This window comes from Melospiza georgiana, chromosome 16, assembly GCF_028018845.1.
Source record: "Melospiza georgiana isolate bMelGeo1 chromosome 16, bMelGeo1.pri, whole genome shotgun sequence".
Taxonomy (NCBI): domain Eukaryota; kingdom Metazoa; phylum Chordata; class Aves; order Passeriformes; family Passerellidae; genus Melospiza; species Melospiza georgiana.
Genome location: NC_080445.1, coordinates 3,846,639 through 3,862,255, shown reverse-complemented (window position 1 = coordinate 3,862,255; position 15,617 = coordinate 3,846,639). Strand labels below are relative to the sequence as shown.

The 15,617-nt window shown below is 41.4% G+C and overlaps 1 protein-coding gene across 1 annotated transcript in view; it reads left to right on the top strand.

The window, feature by feature from the left end:
* Positions 1 to 15,617, top strand: part of SDK1 (sidekick cell adhesion molecule 1) — a 384,823-nt gene that overhangs the window by 261,316 nt on the left and 107,890 nt on the right. The window contains exons 15-17 of the mRNA XM_058035661.1: positions 4,458 to 4,605; positions 5,438 to 5,578; positions 9,105 to 9,286. Of these exons, the coding sequence (XP_057891644.1) occupies positions 4,458 to 4,605; positions 5,438 to 5,578; positions 9,105 to 9,286 (471 nt within the window). The remainder of the gene's footprint in view (positions 1 to 4,457; positions 4,606 to 5,437; positions 5,579 to 9,104; positions 9,287 to 15,617) is intronic.

Genomic DNA, 15,617 nt, shown 5'->3' with positions numbered 1-15,617 from the left:
TTGTTTTTCAGGGCTATTTTGATCTCAGCAGTGTGTGGTTAATATTTAGCTTCTCCAGACCTCCTGCTCCTCTGGAAATCATCACCTTCCCTTTGTTCCCAGCCATCCCAAGCACTGTTTGTGCACATTTGATGTTGTGTAGGTAGAGCTTGGCCTGATATGACTGCAGAAACTCTTTGCTTTTCAAAGACAATTTCTGTTTGGGGTTTGTGCTGCAGAAGGAGTGACTGTCAGGGGGACAGGGAACACCCTCCATGAGCTCTGTCACTGTCACAGCAGAGCAATGTGCCTCCCATCCCAGTCCCCCTTCACTTTCAGATGTGAAGGAGGGACACCAGAATTAGATTTTATTTTCCAGTCAGCAACGCTGTACAGATTTTGTTCTTAGTTCTGTGGAGTTTGAATGTGTGGAGTTTGTGTTTTGGTTATAAGTGCTGAAAAGTAGCCTTGTTGCTTTTTTTAGCTGTTTTGTTTTGGATAACTTTCTCACAGCTTTAGGACCCATGGTAGGTTTTGAAGCACTTACCATCAATGAATACATAACAGTGTCTGCTGCAGAGAAATAGCTGAAGAGGATTCAAAATAACGAGTATAAATTTCAGGGGTTTAATTACCAGCTGCATTAGAGGGAGGCGTGTCACTCCACCTGGCATGGATTAGAACTCCTTTTCATTAATATCAATTCAGTAAAGAGATACAAAACCCTCATTTTAATTAGAGGGAAGAAAACAGTGGCAGATCGTGCACATAAATTGCTGGGAATATGAACGACTCTAGCCACCTAATTTTTAAAATTAATGTATTTGGCACAATGCAATAATTCTCAAAATACAAGTATTCACAGTAGACTGTGTCTGTGGGTGACTTGAGACATATGGCCTTAAACATTTGGGGGCAAATTTATAATCTAATTTGAAAAACACAGTTCCAAGGAAACACAGTCATTAAGTATTCCTGCCCACACAGAGCCAAGAATGTGAACCTTGATTTGAAATAGGATTTTCAAATAAATAGTGCCATGCATTGCTGTCATTTGCACTAATATAATTTTGGATGTTTCATGACCTGTTTAGCCCCATTGCAATTTACCTCAGAATTCCAATGAAGTGTCTTCATGGAGTTAGGAGGGGATATGCTTATTTTATTCCAAAGAGGTTTCGACTGGAGGAATTAATCAAAAAAATATTCTGAATAGTCTTTTAACTGAAGAAATGAATTAAGACTTGTAGAATTCTGCTGAGAACAATTAAGATAAAAGCCCATTTTTGTTTTATTGTATTCTGGGATATCTGTGCTGTGTGAGGTGATGATATAACTCAGAATCATCACGTTGTGCCAATGAGGAGATAATAAAAGCTCCTGTGGAATGCATCTGTACATGCTTAATAAAACCTATGAGTCGTCACCCTGAATTTGGTAGGAATATTCAAATGGCAAATATTGAACCCATTGATAAATCTTTTCAAAAATCAAAGTAAAACTGCATTGTCATTATGATTGTGATTCAGATCTAGATATGATCATTTTAAAAGGTACTTTTTTTCAGGCCACTGCTGGACCTTGTACAGGTCCTACCAAACAAAGGGTGAACCATTTAGCTTGCATTTGGATTTTGTGCAATATCATATCACTACAAAAGTTTGAAAGATGAATTCAGTGTATTCCAGCAGTACAGCAAATTCCTATGCTGCCATCTATGCAAAACCCCCTGGAGAAGGAAAGAGATGGAAATGTGTTCCAGACCTGCAAAAATCAGCTTTCTGCAGTAGATCTGATCGGTAACATCAAATTAGAAATGATTTTTGGGGAAATTGCAATTAATGCATGAACTGTAGGGTAGACAGGGAAATAGAGAAGAAATGCCTCTTGGCACATTGCCAGAGTTATTGAATGCGTCACAAGCGCATCCAAAAATTCATGACAGGAAAAAAAAAGTCATTTCTAAAACCCCAAAATGACATTGTAAACCAGAGAACAGCCTGTGAGATTCTTCATTTCCAATAAATTAAGCTGGAGAGGCAATCAGAGTTAATTCAGAATGGCCAATATTTGTAAGACGACAGACAGCTCAACATGGAAGTTGTTCAGACAGCAATTACAGGGGAAGAGCAGCAGAGCCCAGAGTATGTTCTGGGCAGCTTAAGTTAAATGAAGGATTAGCAGAGTCTGTTCAGTCTAACAGAGACCTTTTTAATAGTTTGACCTGGCAAGTCTTTTGTCACCATGGAGCTTCTCCAGGCTTCCTGGGACAGGTGAGTGACAGCCATCCCTGGAGGACAGGAGAGGCGCTGTTAAAAATTTTATGGCATGTTTCCCTTGTCAGAATTGCTCTTCTCCACAGTGAAAAGAGCTTCTGCACAATCCCAGGGTCGGTTGTGTGCAGCTAAAGAGGGAGATCCATTTTTTTGCAGTGTTTTGTTTATTGATTAAAAAAAAAAAAAAAAAAAGACTTGACATTTAAATTTTAAAGATACTCTGCAGACTCAGTGTATCCAGTGCTCCAGGAGTGAGCAAATGCTCCCTGAACCGCCCTCCTCTCTGAATCAGAGTGCCCAGGAGATGAATAGGCTTCGTTTATATTAGTTTCCAGTTTAATCTCTCTTCCTGCCAGATCTTTTATCTTCCACCAGGAGAGGAAAAAGAATTAATAAAGTATTCTACAGATGCAGCATATAAACAGAGCAAAGCCCCAAGGTGCTGAGGAGATTAATAGGGCCTGTTGTTGAATCAAACTGCTCACTACATTGAGCTGCTTGGGTTAAGCACTCTCAGGTGGTGTTTACACTGGCAGTAAACAAATGAAATGCTCTAGGAAACGGACCACTGCCCAAGTAGCTCATGCAAGGGTATTTCACTCCCCTCTTCCATTTTCCTCAGGAAGTTCCTTCAGGCAGTGCACTAGGTCAGCCATACCTTAACTCCAGCTTCCCTTGATTTGTTGCTGTGCACTCTGGCTGTAACAAGGCTGTTGGGGAAGTCTCAAGGGAAGCCTGTGAAAATTCAGAAGGAACTAAGGTGCAAAAAACTCCTAAGCAATGCTTTTCTAGATGGCACAGGTGTGCTTCCTCTAAGGGCTCTCTAAAAGAAATCCAATGTTCAGCTAAGATAAATTGGCATCAAGATCTTGCAGCCAAAGTGGCTGTTGGTAAATCAACAATTGGCAAGGACAGAGCTTCACTGCTATGCAAATGTCCCTCTCCAGCATTCCCAGTATTCTGCTGTGTCAGTTTTCCTGTTAAAAAAGACTTTGTTCTGGCAAGGCCCTTACTGGAATAAATACATTTGGAGTAATTTGAAGATGCAGTGTTTATAGCCCAACTGGCATTACACCCTAGAGGGCTTAAACTTGCTAAGGAATCTGCCAGAAAAGCACAAAATGAGTGGCTTCTGTCTTGGTGTGAAGTTTAGCAGCCTTCCACGTTTGGGACATCTCATCTCCATTTTCAGGCAGACGTTGAGGTGACCTGCCAGGAGCCACGATGCACTTCTGATGAGCAACATGCCCAGATAACGTTGCCAAAATCCACAGCGAGCTCCTCAGCAATTTCCAGAAGCGTTAGTAATTTTGAGCAGGGAGCATGAAAACAGCTGGTATTATTTAAAAACTGAACAAATCTTCAAATTGGCTGATTCCGTCGCTGTACTGTTGCAACGCAGACCAAATGTCACCTCTCCCTGACTATTTCAGTCATGACATCAGGGAGAATATGTGACACCAGGCTATGGAGAGAAGTAGTCAGAATATTTAATTTTTAGCATGTTTCGTTTCTGACCTCTTTAAAAACTTGTAAATGTAATTTAGGCATCAGAGAAGCTTGATATGGCAAGAATGTGAACTGACAGCAAGGGGTTTAGAGTGCTGCCAGGGCTTTCTACCAGGGAATCTTCCTAGGACAATTAGATTCCATGCTGAATAATATCACTAGGAAAAAAAAATAGGACTGCAGACACGTAGAATCAGCAGCTGAAGCTTTCTCAGGTCTTGCAGCAAAGGGCTGATTTGGCAGAGGGAGTCATGCTTCTACACCTGCTTGCAAGCTGGGTAGGAAGATATTCCAAACTGACTGTGAATTTCATTAGAATCCTTCCACCAGAGCCACTCATGGGTGTGGTGGTGTGATGGCCTGCCAAACAGATGGGTTGTGAAATACACAGCCCATCTGTCTTTATCATGCTTGTTTCCTCTTTTATTAAAATGTTAATGAATATAGTTTTTATTTATTATGCCATGACATGTGCAGCATCACTTTCCAGTAGAGAAATGTGCAATCTGCATAACCGTGTGGGCTGACAGGAAGGTTTCTTCTGGTGAAAAGAAACTTCTTCCCAAAGTTCCTCTGAGGGAAGGAAGCACCAAGAGCTCTGAGCAGTCAGAGGCGTTTTCTCACTTCTGCAGGGCTTTTGACAGGCACTTTCATCTTTTTTTCCTTTTTTTCCCATGCTAATTTTTCCAACAGATTCTCCGTGGAAGGTTCACCTGTCCAACCTTGACCCAAAGATGACCGGGGTCACTGTGAGTGGCCTCACCCCAGCCAGGACCTACCAGTTCAGGGTGTGTGCAGTCAACCAGGTGGGCAAGGGGCGCTACAGCACCGAGACCAGCAGGTAATGACAGCCCCTGTCTGTGTGCTGAAGGACAGAGACCTAGGGAGGGGAAAATGCTGCTTGGGAGTCAAGGAATAAAATAATCTTTTGTGCAACGATTGGGAGGTGGAGAAGTTGCCACTTCCCAGGTGTCTGGAGAGTGCCCTGCAGATGGCAGGAGTTGGGGATGATGGCATTTGGGGGATGCAGGAGCTCAGCCCAACATGAAAGAAGTGTCCTCATACTCCAGAGTATCAGTTGGAAATTACATTTTGCTCTTATGCTAAGCCCCAGCAGTTAGGTCGGGCAGGAGCACAGCTCTCACCCTGTCATGGCAATGTCACTGCTGGAATTTACCCAGATGTGACAGAGAAGGATGGCTTCATCATATTCAGTTTCAAATGCATCCCCCTTCTTCTGTGAACCAAAGCTTGCTGCAAGCTTGAATTGCAGAACAGCTGAACTCTAAATGGCTTTTTCAAAATGTAGGAGTTTGATATGAAAAATATTGAAAGAGCTGAAAGAAACAATTTGGAAGGAGTCACAGACACTGGACCTGAGCTCTTACTCATTCAGGCTTGTAATCTTTTTAAAGAGTTGTAGCAGCCTGGGTGATTTCAAGAGAATAGGGTTACCTCAGCTGTCTGTCTTGTTGCTTGCTTAACTGATTTCCTATTATGTTGATTTGTGGTAACTATTACATGCATGTCTTCAGCAGTTTGATCAGCATTATATTTCTTTCTAGTCATCAGACTGTGATAAAAGAGTGGTTCACTTGGAGGGGATACAGGAAATAGACTCTTATTTTTGATTTCTTCCAACACCCATGTCCATCACATTCTTTTGTACTTAGGTTGATGCTACCTGAGGAGCCTCCCAGTGCTCCCCCTAAAAACATTGTGGCCAGTGGGAGAACCAATCAGTCCATCATGGTCCAGTGGCAGCCTCCTCCTGAGAGTGAGCACAATGGGGTTCTCCATGGCTACATCCTAAGGTAAGTCCTTTCTTAACTTGGGAAATCCAGGTATGCACAGGGGAGTTCAAATGGTGTGCCTTAAGAGTGCAATAAAAGCAATCTCTACTGAATTAAAGACATTAGTTATTGTGTGCAAATGTTCAGGCTGCTCTGGTTTGTCAAATATGAGAAAACAACTCTTCAAGGAGTCACAAGGGTGCAGCCACTTAAATTCTGGCCTGTCTGTCCTACCGAGTCTGAGGGCTCCATCAGCTGTTCCAAAGGACCTGTGGAGACTCACAAAATCCTTTTATTCCATTTTCAAAGGGAAGTGAAGCACTAAGTAATGCAAGTGTTCACATGGGAGGCTGGTACAGTGCAGCCTATGCAGATGTATATTTGCTTATTACAGGCTCAGCTCCCTGCTCAAAAGGTTAATTAAATTTATCAAAGACACAACAGGGCTCCTGCCTATGGAGGAGCAGCAAAAGAATCAATAAACTTCAATTTTGTGCCAAACAAAATGGAGAGAGGGAATGACAGGTCAGATGCTTCATGGCAGACCTTGATTTGGTTTTGAAAATCAGCCAATTGAGTAAGGTCCTTTTAGCCCTGTTTGTATTTATTAATGAGAAACACATTCAGGCAGGTAACTGGGAATCCTGCACCCATCCAGTCAGGCAGCTTACCCAGGATTCATTGTGTTAGAAAGGATGCTGCCACTTGAGAGACTTTGCAGAGATTTCCCTTAGGTGATTTTTTGGGACTCAGTATTCACTCCTATCCAATTCCACTAGATTGCTGCTCATTTGGCATCCTCCACACCCTGCAGGGCTAGCAGCCAGCTAGGGCCACACCTCTAGTGAGGGAGGCATTTTTTGTGGAAAACTCCCAGCCCCTGACATATTTCCAAGTGATGGTTACAGCATCCTGTAGGCAGGCTGCTGACATTTTTAATACAGTGTCCTCCAGAACAGTAAAAGATAACTAAAGGCTGCAGTTTAAATGCCAACATCCAGTTCAAGCTGTGCTCCTGCTTTTGCTGGCATGGATGGAAAGGCTTTTGTCATGCTAAGAGTGTTGGTGAGCTCCCAAAATTGCCCTGGGAAGTTCCTCTGTGTCTGCAGGCAGAGTTGAGTGTGTTCATGTCCCTGTCACCTGCACAGAGACCCTCAGCAGAGGGGAGCCCCTTGTGCTGCTGGTGCAGGGTTTTAGGGCTGGGCTCAGTTTAAAATGTTCTGTCAGCCATCAGTGGGGAAAGGTGCTTTAACCTCTGCCTGCAGATAGACCCTTGTCCTGATCCTTGGGTTCCCATCTGCCAAGGGTGCAAACATTCTTTATGCAATTCTTGCCTTCAAACCCTACCCCAGTGATAGGGTGAGTTCCTCAGATATTCCCAGGGAGTCTTTCCCAGTCTCAGCATTAAGTATGGGCAAGGTTTACAAGTAGAGACATTTCTTCCATTAGCCTCTCCATTGACATTAACCACTTCTGTTTCTGCTTTTAGTGCCATGTCTCTCTGGCACTTAATGTGCTTTAAAAAGCAATCCCATAGGCTCCTCCTTCTGGCAATCTGTGCTGTTTTCTCCAAATAGCATTTCCAATAATGTCTAACTTTGGTAATTTCTACAGTATTTATCTGTATAATTGATCCCTGACCTTGCTGAAACATCTCTGTCCATTTTAATAGTGCTCATATTCATTACGCTTAATCTGTGAGCATTTTTGGTGTCTTCCTGCTTTGTCTTGACAGCAGAACAGAGAAACCATTTTTTCAACAGGAATTTAAGATTATCACATAAAAGCACAAGTCCCAGGTAATAAACCAGGCTGTTCCTCCCAGTTGAATTGTGTGGCCACAGCAATATGCACTGAAGCACAGTGTTCCTGCACTGATTTCTGCAGAATCAGGGGATAGCAGAGTGAAAAGCACCAGCCATCCATAGACCCAAAGCTCAAGACATGCAAGATGCTAAATTGATGGAACACCTGATCTTTAAAAGTGAAGGTGCACTGCACAAGTCATGTGGAGTATCCATCAAAGTCCATGGTGAGAAAAATCATGAAGACATGACATTTCTGAACTGGCCTCCTTCCTCTGCCCTTTTTCTCACTGCCAATATTGCATTTAGGGGTCTGCCATACTAACAGCATAACAGATTAAATCACTGGAGCACTTGCACCTTGTCTGCTGGGCAGGAGAAAGAGCATTGCTGCACTAAGAACTGACTTGCCATGGAGCACACACCCTGCACAGGAGAGAGAGAGAAAGGGGGAGCAAGACATTCAATAAACTCAGCTGAGGGCTGCTATTTCTTTATTTCCATTTATATTTCATAAATGGAATCACACCAGTGTAGCATTACAAGTATTAAGTGTGCTAGAGATGGTCAGGCAAGCAGCAGAAAATAGAGATGTCAGTGATTAAGAAGTGATCTCTTTATAGGAAGATTTTAGACCAAAAATGTCTGGCTGAACACATGAAGTTGTCTAGTCATGAACATTGCACCAATTTTATTAGATGAATTTAAAACGTGTCTGTAAGATGTCAATGAAATTGTTCTGTGTCAATAAACTTTTGGTGATTGCAGTGAAGCAAAGGATGGGTAAGAGTGTATAAAAGTTGTGTGGTGAATAAAAATACAAATGTTTCCATATTTGTCTTTTTCATGGAATAGTAATGCCTTGTGTCCCTTATTTGGCCTCTGGTTTTTTGATTTTTTTGTGAATTAGCATATTGTGAGCATCCACTGTACCACTTTCCTAAAGGAAGGAAAACAAACAGTATTATTCACATTCACAGATTTGCAAGGTTTGTTTGTTTTCTGTAATTTAGTTTTTCTCTGTAGTTTGTTGGCCTGAAGAGACACATCAAAGGGGTTTTGTTTTCTGGAATACAGTTTTTGCGTGGGAAAATATATTTAGTGTTTCAGCTGCTCGTGTCTCAGCAGAAAGAGTTTCAGGATATTTATCACCCACCTGTGTTTGACACAGCCCTTCTCCTGGAACTCCAGGGCTTACCCAACCCTCCAGTCTCAACTGTGTTCAATCCTTATTTTAATTATTCTCTGAAGTAAATTCTGGTGGAAGCCAGGGATGCCAGTGGCTGAGATCCCAGGAGGTCAGAGCCCTCTGAGCTCTTACTTTTCAGATTTCAGAAATGAAGGGAAAAAAACAATTTCTCAGGCTGATTTACAACAGCACTCTGATAAAAATCACATCTGGGCTATTTTTTGTACTAAATCACAGCTTTTACTAGACAAGCCACATTTAAAAAGCTGTAATTTTTCTGCAACCATAAAACAGGATAAAATACCCATTTTGTTTAGCCCTGAGCCTGTAATCTCAGTGAGATCAGATTATAAATACTATAGCAGTCAAACATGATATGGTCTTATCAGGAGTTCCTATGTTCCTCCTGATTATTTTTCATTATTCTTGGTAAAATTCTGCTGTAAAACTTTGCATATTGCCTCTTCACAAAGGAAGCTATTTTGCCAGCCAGGATATTTTCTCTAATTGATAGCATCTCATTAACCAGCTAATTCTTGTCCCCATATGGCAGGTATCGCCTGGCCGGCCTCCCGGGGGAGTACCAGTACAAAAACATCACCAGTGCAGAAATCAACTACTGCCTGGTCAAAGACCTCATCATTTGGACCCAGTATGAAATCCAGGTGGCATCCTACAATGGAGCTGGGCTGGGAGCCTTCAGCAGGCCTGTGACAGAGTACACACTGCAGGGAGGTGAGCAAACCCCAGCAGCACCTCCTTGATCACCCCACAGCTTCCTCAGGGGATGTGCTGCTGGCAATCCCACCTTAGAGCCTGGGAAATCAGTGGTCACTTCAGTCAAATTTGATAGGCAGCTTGGAGCAGGAGCACCTGCAAATTTCAAGTGCCAGATCAGAGCCAAGTCTTTGCTCTGTCTGTGTTGTAGGAAAAGCTGGGAGTGAAGTAAAAAATTATCTGTTTTGTTGACCCTCGTGATGATGTGTTGGCACACTTGCAGGTCAGAGTCAGCTGCAGCAGAAGTAATAAATAGAAATGCTGATGAGAGCTGAGGTCCTGGGGAATGGATTTATGGGACCTGTGACAGGCAGGGGCTGAGGTTACCCTGCCAGGAGAGTTGGAGAAAATATGGCAGGGAATTGGTTGCATCATGGCCAAGGCATGCAAGATGCTACATATGCAATATAGGAGATAGAGTGAACCAGCTGCATTAGTTCTGATAATCACAGAATACCTTGTTTTAGAAATATGGAATAAATTGCAAGAGAGAAATACAACCTGCGGAGAAAGGGTTCTGAAGCATTTCAGGAATGGTGCAGATACTTTAAAGGAGAAGATAAAATGATCTTTAAAGCCCTGATTTTTATGCTACAGCTCCTCCACACTTTTCTAAGTGCTTTAAGAAGAGTATAAATTACACCAACAAAAGGATATGTAATTACTTTTTACAACCAGTGTAAGGCATGTTTACACCTCTAGATTGGTATAAAAATCTGTAGGATAATTAAGTGCCAGGTCCTTAAGGCTTCCATATATTCCCATAATTGCAGGGTTGTGCTGGATGCTGAGCACTGGACAGTACATGGGCTCTACTTTGCTGGTCATAAAACAATTATACTGTTTTAAAAACTAGCAGATTTACAGTGCATCAGTTAATTTTCAATCAGGGAAGAAGATGTAGCTGTTTGTTAATTGTTACTAGGAGTAGGTTATAACATGATTAGATACAGTTTGAGGTGTAGGGAGATCTTTAAGAACAGATTATTCATATGCAACACTAATTAACCACAACAACTGGGGAATGAACTATCTATATTTTGTCTTAGGGCATGTAAAGTCTCATAGTTCAGAGGAGCCTAGGCACACTCAACCTCATTCTAGAAGTATTTATAGCAGACCTTGAAATGTTTTTCTTGAAGTCTTCTCATTCAGCCAGGATTAATGTTTTCTATCCCACTTAAACACCCAAGCTCTGCAGAGAATTGGTTTGCCCACAGAATTTGAATCCCTTTTGTGATTATGCTTGTAATTCATTACCCTGTTTATTTGCACATTTTAAACTATCATAGCACCTTAACCTTCCATCTATTAAGGCCCAGATTTGGACTTCACGCTCTTTTTTCTTAAACCCTGTAATTGACTCTAATTTCCCTTGATATTATGTGCAGTTATTATCATCCTTTATTGATTGGCTGTCTGTTGTCATTTATAAGGGTATAAATCCTCTGTTATAAATTAGGTGTAGTCAGTCCTGCATTCATGTTAATCAGCAAGAGTGTTTAGACTTCAGGCCAACCTGCAATGGCCTCTTTGGCTTCATGTAATTCCTCAGTGCTGGGTAGACATAGAAAAAAAATGGATATTTCTGATTTATTTCATATTGGTATTTGCTAATAGCTGTTAATAACTACCTCAAGGATGCTGCCACTTCCTGGTGAACCTTGCTGGGTTCATCCAAAGGATATGTCCTGTTTTAAAAAGAGTTTGAAGTCTTTTTACATTTAGAGCTAAAAAGGAAGACTGGCTGGTATAAATACAATTTGAAACTGGATTAATATTCAGTCTCCATATGTAATGTGCTACTGTCCAAATCTCTGCTCCTTTATGTTTATTGTAGTTGAGAAAAGACAGGGAAATCTAGTGACTGTTTCTTGCTCCAGAATGTTTTTCCTAAACCAAACTAGCAGGAGTAAGAAAAAGCCATGCGTAAAACTGCCTTGTAAATCATATTCTGATTTTAATATGAGCAGAGATAAATGTCAAAGACACACACTCCCATCCATCCCCCTTTCCTAGTACCACACCACCACTGTCTCTGCTCTGACATGCATTAAATGATGTGAGCTGTGCTGGCAAGAACCTGTCTGTCTGAGATGAAAAATCCCTCACACTCATCAATGTGCAGGGCAGGCAGAGCCTGGGAGGAAATGAACCCCGGGAGCAGATCAGCCCATTGGCAGGAGCACATCAGCATATTGGCACCTTTGTCATAGGGGCTATTGACTGCCCATATAAGCTGTGGATTTATACCAGGAGCTAGTCTATTAATCCCTTATTAGTCCTCTGGCATTGCTTTAGCCACTGAAAACTAATCAGCTGCTCCAAGCTCCTCAAAAATCACCAACTTCCAAAACACAGCCAAGCTCATGAGGTGCTGATGGATCTGAACTGGGGGAAACTGGTGCATGTCAGTGAGATAAAATGTCAGGAGGACTTACAGGCAGAGCCCTGAACATCCCAGCACAAGGGTCAGACAGGTTGACTGTCTCTAAAATCTTGAAAGTCTTTTCAGAGTGATATTCAGACTAATCCTTTGATGCTCTGTATATATAGGTCTTTCTTCATCAGAGTTTCTCCAGCTGTTCCTTGCTTTGATGTTACTTTTCACAGGGATTTGTGCCAGCCCTCTGCAAAGGGCAATTTTACTTATTTAAGCATTGTCCTGCAGGACTTCTCATTGCCATATGAAAACCTGAAGTTTCCCAATACCTTTTCATGTAAGAACAGCTTTGTGAAGGTATAAACATCTTTGTGTGGTGACAATATTGTCTCTGCTCTGTACTGTTGGGCATCTTTGCCTTCTTTTGCAGGTTGATTTGCTAAAGCAGCAACTTCCACCCCTTACTTTGGGTCTGTCCCTTTTATCTCACCACTGTGAATATCTCTGAACTCTGTCTTTGAAAAACTCCCACCATGTCTTAGATTTAGGCAGGGCAAGGTTTACAAGTAGAGACATTTCTTCCATTAGCCTCTCTATTGACATTAACCACTTCTGTTTCTGCTTTTAGTGCCATGTCTTTAGTTTGATGCATATCTCAAAAGCCAGTCTTATGTCCCAAAGTTCACAGATCTCGACATGTATTTGAATGTTGTTTTGTTTTTCCTTCTTTGTTGTGCATGGACACCTTGCCAGGCCAAGAAGGTCTGAGCAAAAGCCCTTCCTGAGTAAAAGTTACCAGACTAGTGAGTCTTGATGGTGTGGAAAGGATAAAAGCAAGAGGAGTCTGTTCAGCCAGGTCCAAAGCAGCTTCTTCCTCAGGCACTAAGAGATGAATCAGAAAAATGTGTGGAAGAGCCAGAGGAAACCAGTTAACTGAAAGCTTCCTGCTTTATGTAGGAAATAATCTTGAAAAAGGAATCCCTGACTGCAGAGTGTCCTCTGCAACCATTTACTTTATCTCAGTGAAAAGATATTTTCCTTAGTTTTCCCTCGGGTTTTCTTAGCAAAAACACCTTAAAGATCCTCTGTCATTTCCTTTGGGAAACTTCCAATAGCCTTGGAGCACCCATGGCTGTTTGGGCCCAGCTGCTCCTGTGCAGAAGCAGGTTGGAGTTGTAGTGGCTGGGGGGTTTTATCTTGCTTAGATGTCATTTGCCATCTACTGCTTTTATTTTATTTTTAAATTATTTCCCAAGGTGATGGAATTAGCAGTTGTTTCAGAGAGGCCCCCAGCTGTTAATAAAGAAATAAAATCTTGTCTGTGTGAGAGCCATGCAGGAAAGGAAGGAGGCATTTCCCAGATACAAGAAGCCCAACTCATCAGTTAGTGCCAAATCTCACACTGCTGAATTTCAGAATTCAGATGTTCAGATGTGTAGTGTTGCAGAGACCCCTTTTCCTAGGCACCCACTGCAGTTCAGAGCACAGCCCAGAACACCAGCAGGGAGCAGAGGGAAGAGGCTTCCCAGGAGGAATTACAGCTCCACATCCCCACCGCTCCCATGGGATGTGCAGCTCAGCACCTGAGGCTGGTGCATTAAAGGAACATCTAAATCCTCACCTAGAGGAAAACAAGCCTGAGACAGGCAAGCTGCCACTTCAAAGGTCAGGAGCTCCAGAGGAGCCTTTTTTCCAAGGCTGTGCTGAAGATCTATATTTAGGAGCAGGAGTCTGGCAGTCAGAAACTCCACGGGATTTCCATGCTGTTTGCACATGGCCAGAGACAGAATAATTCCATGTACACATGCTTAACCTCAGTGCCTTGTCTCCTCTCAATTATCTTGTCAGTGAAACCCTTTTAATGGTTTTTATCTAGAGTGCTTCCATGACCTTTTCTACTTGGAATGCTGTACATTAACCCACAGTCCTGGGGGCTGAGCTCTCCGCAGATTTCCAAGCACGTGAACTTTATCAGGAGCAAAGTAACAGTTGGTTGTGTCTGACCAATTTGATCTGCAGCTCTGAGATGACTCCCAGATGGATCTCCAGTGTGAGATGGCTTTGGAATACTTGCAGACATGATGAAGTGCAGGTTTAAAAGCTGGGAGTGTAAATACTTGGGGATTACTCTTGAAACACCTGTTTGACATTGGCAGCTTCTGTACAGCTTGACAACAAATTTGTAGGAAGAGGACAGGTATCTACCACTAAATTAGAAAATCCCCTGTGCAGACAGCCAAAGCTTCAGGAAGTTACTCTCCATGATCTTGGAAAAGTATTTGAGTTTTGAAGTGACCAGAAGGTCAATTCTGATTTAGCTTCCCTCAAACTTCTATTCTTTTTAAAATGCAGAGGTGCTCAGATACCCAAGGAAGCCTTTAATATCAGGACATAAAAGGAGAATATTATACAGGCACTTTGAAATAAATTTGAGATTATAATGCCAATATTTTACTGATTAAAAATATAAAAATATATTACATTATGCCTTCTGCAGTATAATTAAGCTTATGCAAATTAGATGGACCATGTTCTTTCCATCTTTTAAATGCATTAATTGAGATGCAGATGTTGATTTTTCAATAAAGATAACCAAGGAGGAAATGTGATATAAATCATGATTTCCAACATTCTGAAGGTTTTATGTTTTCTGTTCATCATTTTTTCCACTTTTCGTATTACGGCAGGTATTTTCTCTGCTATGACCATATATTCTTGTTTCAGAAATTTATCTCCTAATGAACAAAAAATATTTCCTTTGTAAAAGAAATAACTAATGCATTTGGTTATCCACATTCCTAAAACTGTCAAAAACCTATCCTCAAGTGTTTGCCTGAGCTTTTTTGAGAACTGTGAGCACCACAAAGGAAAACTTGGAGCTTGGTGGTGCTCAGCTGATTTGGCTTTCCTGACAGGAGGAGATGAATCTATCAGTGATATCCTGGTGAATTTCTGATAACAAACTAACATGAAGACCTGTAACACAATTTTCTTCTGCAATAACAAATCTCTGACAGTTACAATACCTGAATATGCAAATGTGCAGGAAAGTAAGAATTTTGACTTTTAAAAAAAATTATGCATGTTAACCATTAATTATACAAGATACTGCACACAAAAGCAGATTCAAATATATCTTGTGGCTCTCATAATAAACAGTTTCATCAAGAATATGAATAAGAAAAAAAATGCATTTAGTGGGGGACTGTAGCCAAAGCAACTCATTATGACTCTAGAGTGACTTTAATATTTATGACTGTATCTCAGGATGATTTGGTGAATCTCGTAACTAGAAAAACTTTATGATGTCTACAGGTCATTCAGATAATAGTATAACCTTCCAAAAGCACACAGGGAATTATGATACATGGCAGGAAATAGGGCCTAGATTCTAATGAAAATTTAGAGTACTATCAGATAAACTCTGCTTCCAGAACTCAATAATTATGCATAGTTCATAAATTGTCACATCAAGTTTTAAATTAGGGCAAGAAGGTTCTGACTAATATGCAGCTACTGAAGTTTAAAACGCTGCAGAGCGAGGTTGTGGAGCCATGGCAGAATCTTCAGGGAATTTTAGTGACAGAGGGCATGGGAGTGGATGTTCTTGTCATTTCAAACCTGACATCCTTGAGGATTTCTCCATTTTTCTGTGTTGATTTTTCTGGGCTGTGCACATCTCTGGTAAGCGTGCACTGTCCTGTCTTACTATATTGTCAGCACTAGTTAAGAATAATGCCCTTTTATGTCTCTTCCAAACAAGTAATAACTTTTGGTTGGAAGAGGGGCAGTTTTGCATTTTTGAACTTCTGTTCTTCATTTCTTCTCCATACAAAGACTCATCTTCTAAAAAGTGCTTTGGAACTTGAAAAGTTTTTGCCCTGTTTTTGAAAAGTGTGGAGGAAA